The sequence below is a fragment of the Oryza glaberrima genome, chromosome 4, assembly GCF_000147395.1.
Source record: "Oryza glaberrima chromosome 4, OglaRS2, whole genome shotgun sequence".
NCBI classification, from domain to species: Eukaryota; Viridiplantae; Streptophyta; class Magnoliopsida; order Poales; family Poaceae; genus Oryza; species Oryza glaberrima.
In genome coordinates this window covers 30,540,009-30,564,394 of record NC_068329.1, presented here as the reverse complement: position 1 = coordinate 30,564,394, position 24,386 = coordinate 30,540,009, and the positions used below count along the sequence as shown (strand labels likewise).

At 42.2% G+C, this 24,386-nt stretch overlaps 2 protein-coding genes across 4 annotated transcripts; both read right to left on the bottom strand.

Annotated features, from left to right (window-relative positions):
* Positions 1–60: 60 nt before the first annotated feature.
* On the bottom strand, positions 61–2,179 carry LOC127770470 (chaperone protein dnaJ C76, chloroplastic). Its single transcript, XM_052296200.1, has 4 exons — positions 1,654–2,179; positions 1,298–1,554; positions 1,004–1,187; positions 61–861 (listed from the first exon to the last, which is right to left on the bottom strand). Exons 1-4 carry the CDS (start codon positions 2,029–2,031, stop codon positions 220–222), a joined length of 1,461 nt encoding a protein of 486 aa, XP_052152160.1. The 5' UTR covers positions 2,032–2,179; the 3' UTR covers positions 61–219.
* Positions 2,180–3,990: 1,811 nt separating this feature from the next.
* On the bottom strand, positions 3,991–23,390 carry LOC127770389 (uncharacterized). 3 transcript variants are annotated; one of them, XM_052296086.1, is made up of 14 exons: positions 22,793–23,390; positions 21,483–22,212; positions 15,136–21,122; positions 13,249–14,720; positions 12,836–13,099; positions 12,235–12,452; positions 11,183–11,454; positions 8,020–11,023; positions 7,812–7,944; positions 6,097–6,614; positions 5,096–6,004; positions 4,843–5,016; positions 4,613–4,722; positions 4,238–4,378 (listed from the first exon to the last, which is right to left on the bottom strand). In XM_052296086.1, the coding sequence occupies exons 1-13, from the start codon at positions 23,125–23,127 to the stop codon at positions 4,615–4,617; spliced, it is 14,124 nt and encodes a 4,707-aa protein (XP_052152046.1). In that variant the 5' UTR covers positions 23,128–23,390; the 3' UTR covers positions 4,238–4,378; positions 4,613–4,614. The 3 variants fall into 3 exon arrangements, with proteins under 3 accessions (XP_052152045.1, XP_052152046.1, XP_052152047.1); XM_052296085.1 differs by lacking the exon at positions 4,613–4,722 and having other exon boundaries at positions 3,991–4,378; positions 22,793–23,389; XM_052296087.1 differs by lacking the exon at positions 4,238–4,378 and having other exon boundaries at positions 4,654–4,765.
* Positions 23,391–24,386: the final 996 nt, after the last annotated feature.

Here is a 24,386-nt window from a genome sequence, read left to right as displayed (position 1 = left end):
TCTTGCACCCTACAAGAGAACTGATTTCTCGTCCAAACCACATAAGCTGAATGCTATACGTCTCGTACATTTCATTTTGCTCTACTTTATATCTCATTTTTTCACCACTAATAAATTCCTTAATTGCAGTAACCTTTATATACATGCATCTATACTACTATGTATACTTCATCTATCCTATGTATCTTTATGTCATCGTGAATAAATCATGTATTCGCTTCATTTCCTGAAGTTCACTTCGCTCCTCGCGAGAAACTGAATGAATCCGGCAATCGCCGCGCCGATGATGAACCATGTCACGGAGGCTAGGACGATCTTGAGCTCGAAGCTGTTCACGAGACCCAGAGCGGCGGCGCCACCGACGTGCTCCTGGATGCCGCCGCCGCCGACTCCGGCCACCTCCTCCCTGTTGTAACCCACGAACCCGGCCGAGATGATCGCCATCAGCAGCGGCGCCGTCAGGTCGATGCTGCCCAATGTCACCCCGCCATCGCCGGTGGGGGTTGCTCGCCGCGTCTGGCTGCGGGGAGGAGAAGCGCTCTGCCTCCGGTGAGGTCGCTCCGGCGGCGATGCTAGGGACGGCAGGTTCAGCTGCGGAGTCCAGTAGTCGTCGCGGCGGGCGTACGAAGCCACCGTCCTCGCCGCCGTCGCGCCTCCCGCTTTGCGTCGAGCTGCCGCTTCTTGGAGCCTGTCCGTCACCGGGTCGGCGGGCATGGAAGGAGAAGGCGGCGGCGCCGGCAGGTGGAGAGAAGCGAGTACGGTGGTCGCCGGAGCTCTGAACGGCTGCCAGTACCACCAGTTCGAGATCGACCTGATCGTCTGAACTGCCGAGCTCCTCGATTGCCTTGCTGCCTCCGACTCCTGCACGCACGCGAGCGAGCGAGATTAGTTAACCCGAGCTTACTGTGCTCAGCTTCAGCTCTGCTTGTTAATGGTGATTAGTGAGTCCCTTATGAAATCACAAGGCTACTTGAATACTGGATCAAATCATCAGATTTACTACCTCGGATTCTCTCGTGGCAGACTTCTGCTTCATCTCCTGGAACCTCTTCTGAAACTTGCTTACCTCGTTGAAGATGTCGGGTGCGCGAGCGCCCACGGTGTTGCCTTCCGAGACCCGGACTCTGCCGCGCGGCTGTTTGGACATCAAGAACTCGAGAGCCGCGAGATCTGACCTCTCGACCATCCTAATCAACCGTACAAACCGAACCAAATCAACCATGGAGATGAACAAATCAGGACAAATCAACAAGCAGAACACAGATTAATTGGGGGATTTAGAGGTGTGTTGGATTACGAGATGCAGTCGACGGGGCATGTCTGGATGGCGTCGAGGATCTTGTCCTCGGCGTCGGCCCACTGCGCGACGACGCGGGCGCGGCCGTAGACGGACTCGACGGCGAACGTCTTGTTGGCGTAGAGCGCGCACTTGAGGCAGCCGACGCACCTCACCTCGTCCACGAACACCGCGCGCTGCTCGGCCTCGCCGCCGAACCACGCCGAGTAGAGCGGCTTCCCCGTGTACCCGACGAACTCCGACTGCTTCGCTTGCTCCTGCATGCGTTCCGTGCAGATCGATTGCCTCATCAACAATTGTACGAACAGTTGGTGTGCGTACGTATATGCGAGAGATCGATCGATGAAGCAACGTACCTGGTCGTAGGCGAGGCGGGCGGCGGGGTCGGAGAGGAGGGAGTAGACCTCGTTGAGGACGATGGCCATGTCGTGGCCCTTGGCGCCGGCGACGTCGGGGTGGCACCGCTTCTGCAGCGACCGGTACGCGGCCTTGATCTCCGACTGCGGCGACGACCGCTCCACGCCCAGCAGCCCGTACAGGTCGTACTCCGTCACCCACGTCGTCGACCCACCGCGCCCGCTCCTCCCGCGGTAGCTCTCGCCGCCTCCTTCGTTGCTGCTACCGCCGCTAGATGAAGCCTGGCATCTGCTTCTGCTGGTTCGCCGTCGCGCGGCGGTGCGCGTGGTGGGGAAGGGCATCGAGACAGCGCCGGTGTTCATGAGAAGCGCAGCCATGGCTGCCGCGGGATTAACTTGAAATTGAACGGAATTATCTCGTCTCCCGGACGGCTGGAGCTCAATTAATGGGGGAGAAGAGCAAGTGACTGGTCACTGGCCAGTAGTACAGCAGAAGTGATCGCTGGGTGGCGTCTTCCGGGGCGAGAGCTACGTGAGGTGAGATATTTCGCGGCGGCGTTGCGCTTTTCGCTTTTTGCTCTTGCTGCTTGGCACAGATATTTTCCCCTTGCTGTTTGCCCCGGTTGCGGCAACGCCTGGACTATCGATGGCCATATGGCCGGACCCGACGGCACGGCCCACGGCACGGCCATTTGGCTTGGCCCCGGTCCAACAGTTGGACTGTGCCTGGGCTGATGCCTTGGCATGTTGGGTTGGCCCGGCATGGCACAGTCAATAAAAATACTACAAGGATCCAAAATAGACTTAATTCAGCCAGACAAGTCGCAGCCCAAAGACAAAGGAATACAAATTTCAGCCATATAAGACAAAACCCAAAGAGATGAGGGAAGAAAAACAGAATTATTCTATGGAGAAGCACGATGAACTGTTGTGCCTTCGGACCGGACCGGCACAGCCCTGCTTGGGCCGTAGGTGTAGCCCGTGGGTAGACATGGCACAGCCTTGCTCGGCGTGTAGATCGGGTTGTGTCAGCCCGACTGACCTCGACCCAAGCCGGGTTGTGCCTAGACCGTGCCGGATCGGGTAGCTCGTTTGGCCATCTATAGCCTGGACCAACCATGCAACAATTTGCTAAGAGAATGATTGTACTTCGAAATTTGCTGTTTTGAATTTTGCCCCTCCACTGAGCGGCTTATAACTATATATATTTCGCCTCAAACTGAAACCAAACACTTCAATTTTTTAAAGAATCTACACAGTAAAATGCATCGTAGCTGTACATGGACCATAATGTATATTTACACCCATGATTTACGGGCCTATAGTTTTCCAGTTAAGCAACTACCGTGACTACATACTAGTAGCAGCGAAAGTTGTATACACAGACCCTTAAAAAAAATCAAGGTGGCTAAATGAGCATCTTGAAACCGAACTTGAGCATCGATTACAAAGAACGTTACCACATGTTATTATAGTCACGATACCTCTGCATTAAGGCATATACGGCATGACCATGCTGACTTGGCAACATCAGCTTCCCTAACTGCTATGGTCCACAACATGCAACATATTGGGCGATGTCTGGCAGTAATTTTGCTAAAAAAAAATGCAACATACGCTGATCGAGCAGTTATGTTTGGAAAAAAATACCGAGTTGTTAACGTTGTATTTTAAAAAAACTAGAGAACTAGCTGAACTATATATTAGAAAATCAACATAGTAATATATTATCTTACAGAGGATAGATAATTTGAAAGTATTAGAAATTGGATTTGTTTTCTTTTTTTATTGGTTATTTTTTCTTATGCATAATTTCTTATTTTCAAATTTAACACCGCTATATGGATCAATAAGATTAAGTTTTTTATGCAAAACAAGGTGGCATTAACGTATGATTGATTTAGTTTTAATTATTACAAACTTGAAAAATATATTAATACTCCCTCCGTTTTTTAATAGATGACGCCGTTGACTTTTTATCACATGTTTAACCATTTGTCTTATTTAAAAATTTTATGCAAATGCATAAGATATAAATCACACTTAAAGTAATATGAGTGCTAAAACAACTCATAATAAAATAAATTATAATTACGTAAATTTTTTGAATAAGACGAATGGTCAAACATATGAGAAAAAGACAACGGCGTCATCTATTAAAAAACGGAGGTAGTATGATATTTTAGAACAACTTTCATATAGAAAGTTTTCGCACGAAATACACCGTTTAGCAGTTTAAAAAATGTGCCACGAAAATCTTAATCTTAATCCAACTCTTGTTAAAAAAAAGAGCGGGACCTAAGATGTCTTGAGACATCCCAGTTTTAAAAAGATAGATTTCGCCTCAAACTGGAACCGAATACTTCGATTTTCCAAAGAATCGGCACAGTAAAATGCACCGTAGCTGTACATGGACTATAATGTATATTTACACCCTCGATTTACAGCCCTATAGTTTTACAGCTAAAAAACTAACGTGTCTAATATTATACATACTAATAGAAAGCGAAAGTTGTAGAAAGAGAAATTAAGGCCTGAATATTTTCATCATCCTAGATACTTGCGTCCGACAAAATGGGCATCGTGAAACTGAACTTGAGCATCGATTACAAAGAACATGACCGCATGGTATTATAGTCATGTTGACCTCCGCATTCAGGCAGACACGACATGACCATGCTGACTTGGCAACATCAGCTTCTCTAACTGCTGCCTCCGCTTTCTCCTGTAGTGACAATTAAAACAAATTTCAATACCCACAACATACAACATAAGCAGAAAGAGCTAAGAAAGTAATTATATGATACGATACAATATAATATGATAGGCAATGCAAATTATGAAGTTTGGGGCTCCCTAAAATTGGTAGCTTGTTTATAACCTGATAGTATACATTCTCTGTGCAAATAATGAACATAAAAAGGAATGCCTGAAGATCCAAGAAAAATTCTTAACCCACCCTCATCTCCATCTCAAAGAAAGCATGGTGAACACAGCGTGTGCAGCAGCATCCAATAGTATGACGTTCAACAACAAATGCCTCCCCACATCAATTTTCTTTAGGTGCCGCTACAGATTACGGGTCACAACTACTCTCTTATGGTATACAGAACTGATCAAAACATATTCTTGATGTTGACAATAAAAATGAATATAAAACAACCCAAGAAGATATCGAAGTGGACAAACCTGCTCCACGAGTAGAGCCACTTGAGATTCTTTAAGCTGGTCTTGCAAGGAAAGAGTAGTCTGTAGAAGCGTTTCCTTTGTAGCATCCATCCTTACCCCTGCAGCTGAAAGCATATCGTGGACTGCCTGTACCAGCTCGGTTGAAGATACCTTCCCATATTCAAGGCCAGTAGCCTGTAAATCGAAGTATGACAAAAATTACGACAACACATACAGCTAGCAAAACTAGAATTTGCACAAAAATAAAACTAACCACATCATCTGCAGCTTCAGTTCCTGTGTTGATGGGTGAGAAGCCCTGCTGTCCACCTGCAACTCTACCACTATCCAGTTGCAATGGTGCAGAAGAGAGATCAGCCATTGAAACGCTTTTAAATGAGTAAACCTGACTGGAAAGTAGCATGCAAGTTTCACCAGCAGAAGTCTCCACTGGAAACCTGTAAAGAGCTTGGCCAGCTGATGGCCTTACATCTTCAGGGACCCTGCCATATCTGAGCTTTTCACCCTCTTTCCCCGTCTTCCATGCCACAATTTCTCCACTATAGAATGGTCTTAAAGGAAGGAATTGAACCTGGCGAGCATCTTGGGACAACAACTCTGCTCCCAGGGAACCATTGTACCTTCCTTCACGTTTTGAAACTCCAATGTCAGTGCCCAGACGGAGTATTTTAAGCACCTCTTTCTCTGTGCCATCTGGGCATGCAAATACTGAAGCAATCGGCAAGATCACGGGTGCCCCTAATCTGTAACTAACAACAATAGCAATAGCATCGTGTATTGTCAAAAAGTTTGGGGGCTCTGCAACTAGAATTTGACCCGTGGATTTGTTCACAAAGCAAACACTTCTGTGCTTTCCATTGCTTGACCATTCAGGAAATGGAGGACGCTGGCTGCTTCTTGTAACGTCTTGGAGCATGGGGAGTAATAGAAAGCGAGTATGGAGACGCTGAACAAACTGCAGGTTCTGTGATATATCCTTTAGTACACTTTCTATCTGCGCCAGATTGAGTGCTTCAAATGAAGGAAAATGATTGGATACACCAATCATAACAATCCTTAACGCATCTTGCAACAATTTACTAAGCAGCTTCTCTTTTATTTTGTCCAGAGTAACAGAGCAAATGCTATTCACCATCTTTAGTTCTTCTTTTCCATCCAGTTCCTGACAAGGGAAAAAACTTATGTTTATTTGAAAAATACAAAATTAATTAAACTTACAGCCATAAAAAAAGAAAGATCCTATAATAGTAGTACCTCTACAATGACATCAGAAAGCTTCTTTATGCCCAACGTGTTGCAAATATTCTGGGGAAGATCTGGGTGAGCAAATCTTATCCTGGATGTATCTATGTTACTCAGTAAATGAGAACCATATGGGTCAATATATACACACGATACAGCTGATACCAGCCTGCAACCATCGTCCGGTATTACTGAATCAAATATGTCTTCTGATCCATCTGTGGCCTGGTTGACACCAGAACACATGAAGTCTAAAATTTCCATCACAGCGCGGAGTTCATTTGGATTCAGGCGTTGGTAACCACATGCTTTTTGTATATCCAAAAGAAGTTCCCTTGCATAAGTGTTTGTAAGGGTTTCCTGCATCCCAATTTCTCTGAGGATGGTGACAAATGGAAGATAAAGACTTGGAAGTTCAAAAGCAAAAGGCGACATGTTGATTGTCAGACGAGCAAAAAGTGATTTCACTGTGACTAAGCGAGTCCCGTTTGCAACTGGTATAAAAGCCAGGGTCTGCAACTCATTTTTCTCTGAAAAAGAAAGAAATACAACTTAACTAGAGTATTGATATATCTCTTTCCAAAGCAACAAAAACTAATTACAGTTTTCCGCTGTGTGGCTATCTTTAATTATTTATACAGCAAATAAAAAAGCATATGCACAGGGCATGACATAGTAATTACTATAATTACTTATAGGAATCGTCAATATACATGACCACACTGACAAGATAATACCTGTTCATGATATATCTTTATTTCTTCAGGAAGAAGTAACAACATAATAATTCTTGCCAAAAAAAAAAAAGAATCAAGACTGAGCTTGTATACATAGTGCAAGCCACTCTAAATACCTCATCTTAAATATCAAAATGAAGAGTCTACAAAGCTGTTCCCAAATATCAAATTTGGATGTTCTATTGGAAGATTGCATGCCCATTTCAGGTCAATTTCAATACGATGATGTTGTCTCCATGGGTTTTCAAAATAAAACCTCAGGAAAGTAAGATCAATGTGAAATGCTTTGATCTGCCAGACAACTGTTGTTCAAAATATTAAATTGAACAAGCTTACAATTTACCCCCTTTTCCCTTTTAACATCCCGAGACGAATAACAGTATGAAAATTTTTTTTAATGAACTTCACTTCAAGTGAGTGCATTGTGAATCGGTTCAAGATTTCAAAATTCTTACTAGGAGCAAAACATGCAAACTCACAAGAAAAAGTTGGTACTCCTCACAATTAACCAGCTACTGGTTGGCCTATCTTGGGCCGGCCTGGCACAATTAGCCAGCTACTACCTCCGTCCCAATACAAAATCAAATGACTAGAATGTCTTCCACTTTTCAAATTTCAATGCATTTGTCCCCCACTTTCTCAAACTCCAATGCATTGATTGTCTCAATGATGAAGCCTTTGTGGGACAAATAAAGGCAAAAAATGATGTCTCTGGGACGGAGGGAGTACATATTTGACCCTTCATATGAATCTAGTCAGTTCAACCCTTATCCTAAATCCTACAGGGATGCTTTGCATGATTGTACTCAAATATGGCCATGCAATGAAGCGTAAGTAAATCAAGTGTTTTCCAGTGAAAAAAAAAATCGCTGCTAGTAACTAAAACCAAGGAAAGAGAAAATGATAATAACATAAGCTATTGTTACCCAGTGGCAACAAATGTAGGGCATATACAGGGAGGTAAACATAATTTTGGTGCATTTGCACTACCTGAAGAAGATATTGTTCCCCATATTTTATCCAAGTATTGCAAGATCCGTAGAAAGGCATCTTCCACCGTCATTATTCCTGATGAAGTTGGCCAGTGTGCCAGTGTGTCCTCACCATTGCCTCTCCCAACACTCTGCTTTGTTTCAGAAAAGAAAATAAGAGAACATTTTCATAAGATAGAAACATATAAGCATGTTATGACATTGACCTGCAAGTGCTTCAGAACTGTAGTGAAGGCAGGAGGACTCCTTAGTCGAAATGCTCCCCAAGAATATTCAGGAGGGATAATTGCTTGATTGGTAAGAATAGGAGCAGAACTCCATGCTAATGGCCAGTCTTTTGATAAAATTGATTCACTATATGAGGCAAGTACCCTTCTACCCCCTCTCTTCCCACCAATACTTGGAAAACCTTTTTCGGCAGGAATAAATGCGATTTTGCCAATCTTTTCGCAAAAAGAACTGTCATACAAAGTAGCAAAATTAGCAAGAATCACATTAACAACAGATTCTGCCAAAGACCAAAGCTCAAAAGGAATTTCGTTTTTGCTGCCTGAAAAGTCTGCCTCAAAGTCACTAGGATCTTCTGAAGATGACACAATATCATTTCCCATGGACTCTATTTTTGTTGCACACTGTACTATCATATCAGCCTCTGTAGATGTTCGAAGACCTGCTTTTCTGAGTATAACAAGCCAACCATCTGACAAGAACCTTTCAGCTGGGAACTTGTGTCTCTCCCCAGAGAATACTGAAGTAAGCAAAGCATCTGAAGGGTCAAGTAATTCCCTTGGTTTGAACAACTCTGTACAAAACTCATTTGCACTTGTCAGAAAATTAGTCTCTTTCAAGGTGTTTACAACAGAAGAGTTCAGCTGCAGATCTTTCCAGTTAGAATACAAGTAGGCTAGAATGTCTTCTTGCTCTTGAGCTGATTTATTTCCAAAGCCAGGCAAAGCAAACCTTACTAGTATTTCTTGGTCACTCAATTGTTCAACCCCCAAAGCCTGAAGAAATAGATCTGCATTAGCTGTACTAGAAAGGCACCGAGAATCAGCAGGGTGAAAGAATGCTGTGGGAGAAAGAATGCAATGATCGGACCCTGACAGACTAGTGTATGTTCCTATAACTGTTTTATACATTGGAAGCTCTCTCAGGACATCCAATTCTTCTCTCTGATATAAGTGGTTACTGGACAATCTGAACTCTGAGACAAACAATGCAAACAGTTTATCACAGTCTTCACTTGATAGACTAAGTGGCAAAGGTAAATGGCCACCATTTTTTATTGCAACCAGTTTAGAAGCAATAATTTGTCCAAGAGTCCGGTCACGTGAAGGAAACAAATTGCATATTGTACCACACTCTGGAAAAGATAAATCAAAAACTGGTATATTCAACTTGTAAAGCAGAGCAGGTAACCATGGAAATGCTGAGTTCATTGACTGAAATGCAGTATCAAGTATGCTGTTCTGTTCAGCTTCTCCAGTCTCATCTCCTGGGTGGGCAGACGTGTCAACTACTCTAGCTGCACTATCTCCACTATCAGGATTTGAATCATCTGCTGGTGGTACAAATATTAGATGGCATTCTTTCACACGGCAGAGAACAGGTCTGTCTAGATATGCTGGAATTAAGGGCCAGTCAGATAAAAGTGAAAGGTCACCACTCATTGAACTAAATATTTTCCAGAAGAGCCTAATCCATTCAGGACTTGGTCCAGCAGTTGATGAATTAGCATTATTATCCCAAGGAATCCATGGAGACTTCTTCTCTACTGCAAGGTGCACCCAACGTTCATCAAATATGTGCTTCAAATGGCCTGACAACAAGTGAGGAGAAAAACTTCTTAGCTTTAGAGGTCTATGAATAACTTGAGTGGTGAGCAATAGCTCCAAGAAGGGCTTTTGTAAACATTGATGATGGATAAAGTGATGCAAGAATGGGCGCATCAATAGCTGCTGCTCCTCACGTGCTATCCAAAGTTCGGTAGATCCCAGCCTTGTTAGACATTTTGTCGATGTCGGAAACGGGACTCCTTTGAGCTCTGTGATGATAGATGACAGCACATTATTTTCAGCAGCTTGGGTCCTATGGGATGCTGAGCCACCAGTCTTGCTGATATCCTCGACAACCCCCCGACCAAAGTCATAGAGAGCTTTTCCAAAGTATGTCACAATTTCAAGCGCGTCGCCCCCAGAAGCACCCTGCCTTTGTGTATTTCTATGGTAAGACACAGAGCTGCTTGAAGATGGCATAGAATTTGATATTGAAGAATTCATTATTTCAGATTGTTGATTGCTAACTCGTGATTCCTCATGTATATGAAGATCTGAGAAACGGTATGGGTCCATATCTGAGAAGCAATATTCAAGAACATCCATATATGTTTCAATAGATCGGAGTAAAATGGATGAAGAAGCTTTTAGTAGATCCCTAACCATCTTGGGCCTGATCTCTCTTACATTAACTTCAACTGCTTGAATTTCCCTAACCAGCTCCCAGGGTACAGAAAATACAGGGTAGTGCTCTTTAATGAAACTACAGACACTAGCAGATGGCAGATTATCATCATCTCCACTCCCTGAATGGGATAAGAACATACCCTCATCCACTTTAACAAGATTCCCACCATAAAGTTGCCAAACAGGAAGATCAGCCAAGCGTACATAGAAAGGTCTTATCACTTGCTCTACCAAGGATTGCCAATCTGCTTTAGATGCTCTTGGTGAATTCACATTAGTTACAGTAGAGCCATACCCAGTGAGTGAAGCAGGATGCTGCTTAGATCTGGGCCAGAAAGAGTACACCCTATCACCATAAGCCTGTAAAATTGTACTCACCGAGTGTGCAGACCTTGATTCAATAGCAGAAGACAGAGGATCCTTCCTAAGCTTTTGAAATTCCAGGACCATCTCAACATATGAATCACGCACACATAGCATAAGTTCCTTATTCCATGCCTCAACCAATTTGTTTTTATGCATTTCAAGGTCTGACAGAGATTTATCATGTGAGCTGCCAAAAATGTACCGCCCACCATTATGCCTCACAATAAAATGGCCTAGAGTTGTGACTGGCATGCTTATAGACCCAGATAGTGGTAAGGGAGATAATATACAACTGGATGCATGTATATTGGTTGATACTCCATTTCGAGCTATGTGTGCCGCTACTCCAGCAACAGGGGTTAAGTTATAGGCGAGATACCGCCTGAAATAGAAAAAAATCAACAAGCATTATGCCAGAGGTCCTTTGACCAATTCACATGTTTATAACATTATTAATTAGTAGAATTGTGAGAAATGGTGAATGTAGGTAACTACAAAAGTACAAAAGATTCTGAACTATATGGATTGAAAGGGACAAAACCTGTCAAGAGCCATGTTTCGTGTTTGCCCTGATCCAAGGCAAAGGGCAACAAACCATTTGTCAATATAATTGCAGCCATTGTCAATCACATGCACATCAATAGCTTGCATTTTAATAGCAGCACTTGTACTTGCAAATATTCTGGATAGTTGAAATTTTCTCCATTTCTTTTCTGAAAATGGATTCCTTAAAGTGGCTACTGATGGGTCAACAAGTACAGAGTAGTTCAAAGTTGGCTGAGAAGCTCCACCTTCCCATGTTGATAAAGATACCTGATCAAAATCACACAACAACACATTAGACGTGGAGCAGTTTTTTTTTTCTAAGATTATGCTTTAGAATCACCCAATAAAACTTTCTCACTACTATTTCTGGAAAACTGGTACCCAGCACACACATTGTGTTGTCAGTTATTAGCATGGGATGCTGCAGTATGAGTCATGTGTGTTTCTGCACCCACATTCTTAATTATTTGGATCTCACACTTTTGCACTTTCTAAATCTAAACAACAGATACATGTAGATCATATTAATATGTGCACACTCAAATGTCTATGCAAAAATATGATTATATGTGTATTATAAAATATAAAAAGCGTAGAATATATCTTATGGACACAAAGGCATTGGATCAATAATATTATTGCAAAAGAAATGCAATAATCCTTCAAATCTTTGCTGTCCAGCAATTAATAATAAATGGATTAATTCATCAAATGTATTTCATGCAACAAGTCTTGTTTAAATCTATAAAATTAATTTACTTTCATATGATGGCAGTGTAAAAAATTGAAAGGCTAAAAACATACTTCAGAGAAAAATTCGAAAGCTACCGATGTACAGTCATGGTTTTCTTTTGTCGCCAGGAAGGCCGAAGGAGGCCATCCAAATGTATTAAGGAGGAGTAAAGTTACAAGGAAAACATGACATAAGTTGTCGAAGTCGGAAGTGCACCAAAGTGCACGTCCAAAAACCACGTGCTAACCACACAAACACAAACCACTGAGAGTGGAGCCTAGCACACAGTAATGGTTTTCGAAAACAATTATCACCTGAATGATTGACCTCAAGAATAGGAGAGTGCTGGATGGATTTTGTGTAAATCGATCAAAAATATGCTTTACTCTATTGCAACCAGCTTCAAGTTCTTTCAGGCACTTTGATGATAAAGGCATACGAATAACTGTGGAGATTGCTGAAGATAGTGAAGCCTCCTGTGTAACACGCATTGGTGTGAACTGATCATGAAACCTCTCGACCAGGTCATTTCCTGAAAAGAAAATAGCATTTAAGGACTTCAATCTATTTTCCCTCGCCAGAAAAAAGGAAATAAATGAATATATACAAAATGCAGGCATAGTTCTATCATGAAGATTCACATTACATGATTTTAATTTCCATGTTGCAAACAGAGATGCAACAGTTGCAGTAACATAAATAATACATTTAGCAGACTTGGACTGATATGTTTTCCAACATGGATACGAAATAAGCTTTAGTGAGTAATGAGTTTTATTAAGGTTTGATCTTCAATGAGGCCTTCTGCCAAAAAGAATGTGGTTTCATCATGCGCAGTGTGCACAAACTAAACAAATTATGGTCATATTTATAATATTAATAATCGAACAAACATGATTTTAAGTAAAAACACACCTATCAATGAGAAGAATCTAGCGGATGAGGTAGCAGTGGAAGTCGTGCCACCAGTCAAGCCCAAGGGATCAAAAATGTAGAAATAGCCACCAGAAAGAATACTCAAGGTATCGCACACAAAATAACTGCTAAGAAGTCCAAGTCCATAGTTAAGAATGTTTCCCTTCAATTTCCATGGAGGAGGAAGTTGGAGGCTGCAAACTTCTTCTCTGCTCATTATCGTTCCTTCAAAGACGACTGTCAATGAAGAACCCTGGAAGTCACCTAGATTTTTTTTTTGGAAAATAAAAATATGTTACTTATATAAACATAAACAGAAAAGAGAACAAGACAAACAAAATACTTGCACAATTATGATTGGAAAAGAAAAATATCAGTAAAATAGCTGACTAGGGAGAAAATTTCTATCATACCTAAACTCTGCTGCAGCAAGGACTGCTTTGGATGATCTCGTTTATCATAGATAAGGTGCACTTTCTTCGCATTGCAATGATCAGCTAGCTCTATAAGGTCAAACAAAAGAAAGTCACTCTCACCATATAAAGCCAGCAACTCACTTATTTTAGCATATTCCATGCATGGCAAATCCGTCATTAGCTCGTCATCCAGTAATGATGCTCCACGAAGAGATCGAACCCCAAGCCTATTAGCTAGATCATTACCAATACTAAGATGCACAAAGCTCTTTGAAGTAGGATCAGCATTCATCCAGGGTGCATCATTGTAGACAAGATTTCTGGCAGGTGTCAAAACACCAAATGAATCGGGAATCAACAATGAATTCACCATCATATCAGGTGCTTGGTTATCAGGATAACAATCAACAAATGCTTCCAAAACACGATGAACAAAACTTAGTTGCTCTGTAGACAATGGCTCTCCTTTGGCATCGCTTTGTAAACACTGAAGTACATTCAGATAATCTGCTGCATCAAATGTCTGCTTCACACCCAAAACCGACAGTAACCTCTTATATTCCGACAGTTCAGATGGAACTGCATAAAGGTAAGGGTGATATTTTACAGGTGAATCAAAAGCAAGTGCCTGAGGTGGCACGAACCTATCACCTATATAAACCCATGGGTGTCCATCCAGATTCCGTTTTAGAATGTTGGTATCGGCTGTGTCAATAATATCTTGCAATTTTGAGTAGATCAGTTGAATTTCCTTTTGCGGAACGGCATCATTGGTACTGTCTTCAGAAAACATCTTGAGTTCATCATAAGACTTGGAGATCTCAACTAACTGGGAAGATAAAATGTTTGCATTTGGTGGGTCTAACCAACCAAGTTTTCTTTGCAGATACATGGAGCAAGAATCAGCACTAAGAATCCGCATTTTTGATGAAACAAGCCACATTTGTGATTTTGGCCTTGTTGTGATTGGAGGAGCCACATGATCTTCAGATATGAACCATGGAAGTCCTTTTAGCAATGGTGCAACATGGACTGGACACCAAGATATATTTTTCAGCTCTGACCAAAATTCGTCTTCTGGTAGATCATGATCGAAGTTTGAGAACAAAGATAAAATAGTTTCTTCTGGGTCATACCCATCCCCATCGTTTTCTGCTTCAAAACTTCCATCAGTCTTAGAAGCTTCCTGGTTGTCATCCCCATGGAAGGTTTTTTTATCCTCCATGTTTGAAGCCTTGAATTCAAGAAAATTTAGATAGGTAAGTAGCCTTTTCCCATGCTCAAGCGCATCATCTTGTTGCAGTGAAACTGACCTCGCAATGTCAAGCAAAGTACTAAAACCCAATTTACTTTTAAGTCCAAAGCTTGCAAGCAGTTCAATTACTTCAGTCGTCATGAACTTCTCTGAAGGAAAGAAGGTTTCTTTGTGCAGCAACTTATGTAACTCAGGCACACGAGGATCATAAAGTCTGAAGGAAAATATAAGTTATTTCTATGTACCAAAATCTAGATAGTAAAGGGAAGCAGAAAAATATAAAAATGAAATCCATGGTATTCATGGACGTAACAAGCTCATTATTGATGAAAATAAAAAGAAATTGCAGATTACATCCAATATAGAATTATACAAAACTTCCTACATCAAATAGGTTCCAGTTATTTGTTTCCATTATGAAGGTTTACTTCTACATGGCATGCTGTTTCATCAAATATCAAAGGAAAAGCTGACGTACAGATTAGACAAAGCATCTGCCAAATGAACATTAGTCCTAGTGCACATAGCAGATGATGCAGCACACAATAAAATCAAGAGGTCTACTAAACAAAATACACTTCTACATATGTGTGTGCGCGCGCGCGCAAGAGAGAGAGAGAGAGAGAGACCTGGTGGGATGTACCCATGCACCACTCGCTGCCAGGACGAAAGGGGTTTCATGTAATGCAGCTCTCACAGAAGTATCATTTTCTGCCAATAGTTTCACATCACGGAGAATTGCTGAAACAACAGCTGGTTGTGATAGAAACTCAGATATTCGAGGAAGCACGTGGTCCTTGTAAAATTCAGCCTTTTGAGGTTCCCTAATAGCAAAGTATGATACCAAAATTGACTTCTCCTTTGCCGATTCTGTTCTTATAAAACTTTCATTCAACAGATCCTCATGAACACCTTCAGGTTTAAGCCATTTTCTAGGACTTGTCAGGCTAACAAGCTCTCTAGATTTATAGGATTCAAATATAGGAAGATTCCTGATTGTATTCATATGGGAAGAGTTCATGTGATTTCCTGAAAACCACTTTGACTGGAAAATAAAACTGCGTAGCTCATGTGTTTCTGCCAGTGAAATACCCATGAACAATTCCTTGATATCCTGAAAATTAGAAGCAACAGACTGCACAGCATTCAAAACACCAACTGCAGTGGCTTCCTGAACAAAATTTGCCAGCTGCGGATGTTCTATCTGCAGATCAGATCTCAGAAAGAAACATCCCAGTTTCTGAAGCAACGAGTACATATTTTCACTCCACCCATCATCTATTATTACATTTGAAGCATTGCCAAGTTGCATAAGCTTGCCATCTACCAGTGGTAATATAGGCCATTTTGCAAAAATTGAAAGATCTTCACATGAATGTCGCAAGAAATTCCAGAGTGACACCATCCATTCCACACTTGGCTGACCTTGATGTCCAGGAGACCAAAATAACTGCTTAGCATGCTGCCATTCAGGTGGCAAGATCCTAGGCAACAACTCAAGGAGAAAATTGCATGTGAATAAGTAAATGTTTGACCGTGCAGAACAAGCTATGTCATATAACTTCTTCAAAATGGCATCCGGTAAAGAGTTATCAACAACAAGATGTGGTATAGAGTCCTTCAGAAGCTCAAATTCCATTTGTGAAGAAAAGAATACTCTTTCACCCTCCCCCCGGTTGGTAAATGTTGTGAATGATCCATTTGCCAAAGGAAGAAGAGCTAACCCTTGCAATTTATCAGGAAAGGAAGGATCTCCCATGTCACTCAAGCAGTACTCCAGAACAAGTATTGCTTCTTCTCTATTTCTGAAGCCACGCTTCCGTCGGATCAACAAATTCCTCAGCAGATGAGGATTCAAGAGATGAACTGAAGGATATGCGTTCAAGAAACTGTCAACTATTGGTTTGGATACAGATACCACAGGCAAACCAGCTTCAGAAAGAACTTCTGCCAGTTCAATGGCCTTTGAAAAACTGAAATCAGGAAAGATAGCTTGCCTTGTTGACACCCAATGTCCCCCTCGTGCTTTTGTATACAGAACATGAAGTCCAAGTTCTGCGATAGATACATAAAGCTTCCTCACCATGGAAGACCATGGCTCCACACCTACAGCAGTAGGCCAAAATGAGAGAAACAGATCGGAGGGACCAAGCTCTTGTGCAATGGCTGCAAGCAGGTGACCATAAGCAGGAGCAGCAACATCTTCAAGCAGTGCAAGATTCCATTCTGATCGTACTCTTCCTCCCCCAGCCATGTCATTTCCTATCCAGATATCCCTTCGATTTGAAGATAGTTCAAAATAAGCATTCACATGCACTGGCATGCTAGTGTTGATTGGTAAAGGAAGAAAGCAGAAGGCTCGACCCTCAAAAAATTTCCTGTCCTTAGAGGATCCAAGAGACAGTTGCTTGAGAACCAAATCATCAAGGTTGACTTCAGCTTCACCAGACAGTTCTTTTGTATTGTCCACAGTCACAGAATGCAGATAAGCAGCAACAGATGCCCAGGGAACAAATAAGTGGGACTTACTACCAGAGGCAGTTGACAACTTTCTAGCATGGCCCCCACCTATACTCTCTGTTAAGATCCATGAATGCACCAAGCAAGCAGCAGGGCTTTGCTCAAAGATAGAGACCTTTTGAGAACTCCAAGGTAAATCACTATCTTTAGTCTTATTCAACTTATTGAAAAATTGATTCCTATCCATTCCTGATGGTTGATTTCCATTTATAAATGCAAGCATCGTATTAAGCGCATGAGGTTCTTTGGCCATCTCATAACTATTATGCTTCGAGACACGATGTACAAGTTTCATCTCCTGGCTGTCACTCTCCTTGACATACAGAGTTATATTCTTTACGTTGCGGAGAAAAAGTAGAGCCTCAGATACAACTTCAGAGAAGGAAGAGAAAAGCATTTCCACATCTTGGGGTGTATATTGTTCTCGCTTTATTTGGCTTCTAGAAGCAGCAGCCTCGTTCCTAAGAGGGAAGCGGAAGAGTGTGCCTGGAAATGGCTGTTGCAAGTTGCAACCAAAGTGTAAGAATGGGGTGAATTGATCAGGGAACTGTTCTAAGATCCTCCTTCCTACAAATTTTATCCTTAGACCTGGATGAGATGGAGATATTCCTGGCAGATAAGAGGCATGCGGATCAAACATAACAATATTCTCACCAGAAACAAACCCAGGAATGTCTGTGAAGTGATATACACAATTGAAGCCAAGACCAAACCTGCCTATTGCAAAAGGTTTCTCAAGTTTGCTGTCTTGACCAATTCGTGAGATGGCATAAAGATCCTGGGGACTAAAAATTGAGTCATTGAAGCAGTAGAGAGCAGGCCCCTGCCATTCAGCCATTTCAGGTGATAGAATAGATGAAGTACCATAATGGGTCTTATCCAGTAAAAACACAACCTCAGAAGCCTTAGCATCTTCTGCATTCTGTACCAACTCAAACAGAATCCCTGGTCCATCTGCATACATCTCAACGATGTGCTTAAGTCGTGTAGTCAAATCTTCATGCTGTCCAAAAGCCTCAGCAACCCCTGACAAACTCAAATTCATTGAGTCCGAACTCTCAGCAAGCAAGAGACGGCGGAGAGAGCGGACACCTAGCCTTTCCGCCACATCATTAGAAATGTTGCCATGGACAAAATTGTGAACATACTTCTTCGAATTGAAAGCAATGCTTGGTGCATTCCCAGTGATGTCCTCATCAAAATCAAGAAGCCAAGGGGCATCATTAAATACAAGTTCAGAAGACAGACAGAGCCTAGCTGAAGAATCAGGAAGATATATTTGTGTTTGGTGGTCCTGAAACCGAAACTCAGCTAGATGCTGCACAACCAAGACAGCTGTTCTAAGTTCCTCAGCTTGTAGTGAAGTCGAAGCTTTCCTTGTGGCCATTCTGGTCAAAATACTAGCATAATCTACAGGGTCAAGTTGCTCCTTTATGCCAAGCTCTAAGAACAGGTCCTTGAATACTGCTAAATCAATTGGAATCACGCGAATGTAAGGTGCCAGATGAAGGTGTCCAGTTAAAACTACTTCATCAGTTTTTGCAAATCCATCCCCCACCCATATCCATCTACAGCCTTCAAGTACCACCTTCACTATATCCATTTCATCAGATCCAATCAAATTACTCAGTAGCGAATAAATCTTAGGCATCACCGACGCTAACTCTTGCCGGAGTACTTGATCAGTCACAATTTCATTGTTTTTACCCAGCTCAAGCAATTGAGCTGCAATTACACTTCCAGATGGAGGAGACAACCAACCTAAGCTATACGACAAGGCTGACGAAGTGCATTCACCATCAAGTATGCGTGAGCTAGCAGAAACAATCCACATGTCGTCCTGCATCCTTACTTGCTTAGGTGGAGCAACCATTGATGATACTGAAGGCCATGGCAAAGCTGGACTTGGGGCAGTAACCAACACAGGACACCAACAAATCATTCTCAAATCACTCCAGAATTTTTCAAGATCAGCTTCCCAAGATGTATCGCGAGATCTGAGCACGGTGGTAACTTTAGCTAGCATATTTACCTTCTTACGGCCATCAAATGGCTTATGTACATACCATTTGTGAGCATGAACTTCGAGATATGAAAGGAGCACTTTACCCCTTGAATGGGCCTTGTGGTGATCTTTGTGCACAAGTGAGTCGATGTGCCGAGCACTTTGTATTATGGTATCAATAGATACAGATGTTCTTAGCCCCAAGCAGAGCAACATATCAAGAACTTCGGGGTTTTGAAATAAGCCGTGGGGAAAACAATCTGATTCCTGGAGAAGAGCATAGAGCTCTTCCACCCGAGGATCATAAAGAGATTGAGGACTTTTCAAGACCCCATTGGTCGTAGGAACAAATCTAAGGACCTTCAAGGCTTCCTTAAACCTTGGATTTTCCAAGGACAGCTGAGGCAGATCTTGCAAGATGGTTACTAGAACTGAATCACGAAACTCTGTTTGCAACTCATCTAACCTATTCAGAACGTACCTCTGGTAGAAGTTTGATTTTGGCATGCGCTCAATACCATAATATCTCATTATTATATCTTCATCACTTGGGGATATGCAGAAGACAAAGTCATCATTCAGTAATTGCTCTGCAACACCAAGAGGTGGCAGATACTTTCTTGAAGTGGATAAATCCGAGAAACCATAAGAACTGGGAGACCCTCCATCAAATACCCTAAAAATGGGTAACTTTTTGCATAGATTTATGCTCATATCAGAAAGGTGGGGTCCTAAGTACCATTTTGCATCAAGAACAAACTGATATAGTTCATTTTTTTCAGCAGGAGTGATGCGCTGAAACAAAGCTTGCAAATCAACACCCTCCAATGAGGCAACCCCAAAGATTGAATGGAGTACTCCAGATGCATCACCATCATACACATAATTAGACAAATGCTGGCACGTACTCAAATACTTTGTGTCTAGTATCTTGCAACCTAATTTGGTCAGGAGTTCCTTCATCAAATTAGACAGTGAGCCTGTATTAATTAATTTTGAGACTGTAGATGCTCTATAAAGGTGCCCTGAGGTAGAAGGTAATATAGGCCAATCACTAAACAAATCAAGGTCATATGAACAATCCCCAATGTATTGCCAGAAAAGTTTAAACCAGGCTGCTGTAGGAGATGATCCACCCGATTCTGGATCCCAGGGAACTTGGTTTCGGCATTTCCATCCAGGAGGAAATAGCCAGGGAAAGAACTGAAGAAATGTTCGGCCTTCAATAAGTGAAATGTTAACCTGAGAACTACTGGCTATCTGATACAACTTGTCTAGTATTACAGGGGGAATGCTTCGGTCAATTATTCTATCGCTAACAGCAGAAAGAAGCTCATACTCTATGCTATCACAGACATAATATTGATTCTCCTGTGAAATACCAGAAAAAATCCCAAACTGTTTATTTGCTAATGGAATCAATGGGAGGCCATTCATGCATTTGCCGATATTACCACTGTCCAGATCAGCAAGGCAATATTCCAATAATATTAGCTTCTGAGATTTTTCTAATGTACCAAGATTTTCAAAATCCTTGAGGAAATGTCGCACTGTAGCAGGAGTTACTATTTTGAGCATATACTTCGAATGGAACTTAGGAAACATATCAGCAATCGCACCTGGTAGACGAACGACAGGCATGCCTAACATCACAAGAGCCTCACTGAGATCATCACTTCTTGAAAATCCCTCGTCATGAAGCAAACTCTCAGCTGGTGTTATCCAAGTCCCACCTTTGATCTCCGAGTGAAATACTGGAGAGGTGTAAATAAATTTACAGATTTGTTCCACGAGAATACTCCAGGGCTCCTCGTACAAACCAGTTGGCCATAAGGAATAATATGATATTTTGGAGTCCAAAACTGTACGCAACTGTAGCAGCAGTTCTCTGAACAAAGGAGCAACAACATCTTCTAACAATAACATATTCCAGTCAGAGCGAAGCTTACCACCCCTGTCCATATCAGCTCCATACCAAATGTCACGTCGGTTGGATGATACTTCAAAGTAACCATTCACATGCACAGATAATCCTGTCTTTACTGGCAAAGGAAGAAAACAGAATGCGCGGCCTTGTCTGAGAATAACTTCCTGCAAATTCAGTGATTACTAATTACCATAGAGTAACCACAGCAAATGCTAAGGTGTAAAAAACACACTGAAATGATGCACCACGTTCTGAAGAACGTCTGATATAGCATGAAGTCCATTAGATAACATAAATCAAACACACATTTTTTAAGTCAAAGGTATTATAATCAATTAAGTTATGCAGTGTACAAAGTTTGTTCAACCAGAAAAAAAAAATCACATCAATAACCATGGTCATATTGTTAATGATTATTTTAAAAATATTCAGCATCAGATAACAATAGGCAACGCCCTACTGTTGCTAAAAAATTGGTGATAATAGCCATAATAAAGAGAACTGCAAAACGAACTAGATATTACCTCAGGTCCCACGTTGGAGATGCAAGCAGCAACAGAAGCCCAAGGTAGTAGGTGAAGATCATAATCCTTGGCAGCAGTTGTTGCAAAAATACCAATTTCACTTAATGCAGATGCCATTCCCTGTACAATAAAATAGGTATAGCTCTTCTTCTCAAACTTCTCACCCAAAAATGACTTTGATACAAAATCCATTGAAAAGGAATCTATCTTTTGCTCAGAGGACTCAGCAGCAGTGCCAGAAAACCTGACAAGGGCTTGTCGATGCCAGCGCAAATTGTCATGCTGTGACCCTATGGAGCAAGAGTACACTATCTTTGGTTCACTCATACCAGATTCCCATACATACATTTCAAGTGACAGCACATTTTTAAGGAAAAGTAAATTATATACAGCTTCTTCGTAAAGTTGAGCAAACAGAGATAAGATATCATCTTCTGTGTACACTTGTCTCGATAACCGACTAAGAGATGCTTGCTCAGCAGTCCTTAAAGGAAAGCGAAACAAAGTTCCCTGAAATGGTGCTTTCATGTCACAACCAAATGCACGATAGGGTGAAAGCTGGTCGTTGTACAGTGTAATTGCTGAAGAACTGACAAAATCTATACGTTTTCCAGGATTTGCAGCTGACACATTCGGAAGATAAGCACCCTGGGGATCAAACAGGACAATGTACTTGCCACTCACAAATGATGGCAAGTCAGTCAAGTGGTACACCGAGTTAAAACCAACCCTGCGGAAACAGAAATCGTGAGTTATCGCTCACAGCAAAACTAAATAAATAAATAAAATCATGCGCTATTACAGGGTGAACATTAAACAGTGAAACATAACCAGTTAAGAACAAAGGTAAGTATCTGTTGAATCATTAGTGGCATGTCTGACAATTCCAGGGTGCTTGTTCAAAATAAACTTAGGAGCCTAGACATTGATATATTCACTACCCAAACCCATCAATACCTAAAACATTATAACGGGGATGACATCAGAACACAATAGCATAGATCAGGAACTAAATAAGCGGGACACCACGGCGACATTGATATATTCTATACCAAACCCATCATTAATACCTAAAACATTATAACTGGGATGGCATCAGAACAACAAATAAGCGGGACGTCGCAGCGACATTGATATATTCACTACCCAAAACCATGGATACCTAAAACATTATAACGGGGAAGGCATCAGAACACAATAGCATTGATCAGGAACAAATAAGCGGGTCGTCACGCCGATTTTACTACCAATGAAGCTTAGCATTGCAAATTACAGCTCGAACAAGCTTGAGAGAGAGAAGGGGGGCGCACCCGAAGCGGCCGGTCTTCCAGACCTGGGACACCTTCCTGCTGTCCCCGATGCGGGAGATACTGGCGAAGTCCTCGTCGGTGAAGACGGCGTCGTTGTAGGCGAGCAACGCCGGGCCCTGCCATTGCGCGAGGGCGGGCGCGAGCAGCGAGCCTGCGCCGTGCGCGCGGCGGTCGAGGCAGAGGCGGACGCGGGACGCCCCCGCGTCGTCGGCGTTCTGGATGAGCTCCCGCAGCGCGGTGGTGCCCTCCGGGTAGTTGGCGAGCACCTCGCGGATGCGCCGCGTGAGGTCCACCCGCTGCCCGAAGTCCTCGAGCAGCATCCCGCCGGGATCCATGGGCGAGGAGGCGATCGAAGCGAAGCTACCGTGCCATTGGAAGCGCGAGGAGGGGAGGAGGAGGAGGCTAGGGTTTGGGAGGGGAGTAGGCGAGGATTTTTTGGGCGAGGGAGAAGGGGTGGGAATTCGCGGATTTGGGCGTGAGCGCTCGTAATTTTGCCTCCGCCCTCGCTGCTGCTGCTGCGGCTGCGGGCGTTGGTTGGAGATTTTGACTCCTCCGCCTTTTCGCGGAGGCTTCGTCGTCGACTCGTTCGCTCGCCTTCTCCTTCCTCTTCAAGATTGCGCGAACCGGACGCCGGAAGGGACTCCCGGCACCTGCCGCTGTCTCTGCCGTGTGGGGCCCACGTTTGGTGCCTCCTTTCCATAGCATTTTTTTGATTTGGGTGCTGCTCTGTTGGGCCTTTAATAGTGAAACGGCCCAATGTTGAGCGCTAACTGGGCCCACGATTCATCGTAGATATGGGCCGATATGGGGCTGCCCGGCTGGTGCGGCAGAGCAGCCCATTTAGGCTGTGTTCGTAGCTCCATGTTGGTAATAACTAATCCCTCCGTAAATAGGGTGGCTCGTTAGAGTATAATTAATTAATTATTAACTAAAACCTCGAAAAATAGAATAATATATATTTTTTTCAAACAGGTTTACTATTCGAGTATAGATTATTGTAGTTTAGAAAGTTTGTGCATGAAAAAAGAAGAAAGCACAAGTTGAGAAAGAGGGAAAACAAACTCAGCCTTTCGCCATAGAGGCCTAACCAAAGCAGGTACAATAACAGACTATAAGCTAGCTATAAACACATATCGAGAAGATAAATGATGAGAGATAAGAGCAGCGAGCTACAAATTTATAGCCAGTTACGGCACATACTACAAGACGTAATGTGTGTATGACAGGTGGGATCTAATATTACTTATGTAGTATATGTTTATAGGAAACTATTATATGAATTTGGTATTAAACTAACTATAGATGATTTGAAGATAGTAGTTGGCTATACTATTAAACTTGCTCTCACACCACGGATGAACTAAAGAGTAGGGTGGTTACTCCGATTAGTTGTCCTAACTGCTGACCATCAGTCTTATCTTTTGGCTTATGCTTATGCTTATAAGCCAAAATTTGAATTTCCAGCCTTAAATTTGTAGTTTATTTTGGGATTTTTTCATCGTAGTTTATTTTTCAACCTTTGCTTTTAGATTACTAAGAACACATATATATAAAAGTTTTATTTACAAAATATTTTCTGTTTGTAAATATGTTG

Bases quoted from the DNA above. Each gene is read 5' to 3' on its own strand.
- LOC127770470 (XM_052296200.1), bottom strand. From the start codon at position 2,031: ATGGCTGCGCTTCTCATGAACACCGGCGCTGTCTCGATGCCCTTCCCC. The intron at 1,188-1,297 runs GTAATCCAACAC...ACGGTTGATTAG, and splicing joins TGCCCCGTCGACTGCATCTC to GATGGTCGAGAGGTCAGATC. The intron at 862-1,003 runs GTAGTAAATCTG...GCGTGCGTGCAG, and splicing joins CTGCCACGAGAGAATCCGAG to GAGTCGGAGGCAGCAAGGCA.
- LOC127770389 (XM_052296085.1), bottom strand. From the start codon at position 23,127: ATGGATCCCGGCGGGATGCTGCTCGAGGACTTCGGGCAGCGGGTGGAC. The intron at 13,100-13,248 runs GTATGATAGAAA...AAAAAAATCTAG, and splicing joins CTTGCTGCAGCAGAGTTTAG to GTGACTTCCAGGGTTCTTCA. The intron at 5,017-5,095 runs GTTAGTTTTATT...TTCGATTTACAG, and splicing joins CTGAAGCTGCAGATGATGTG to GCTACTGGCCTTGAATATGG.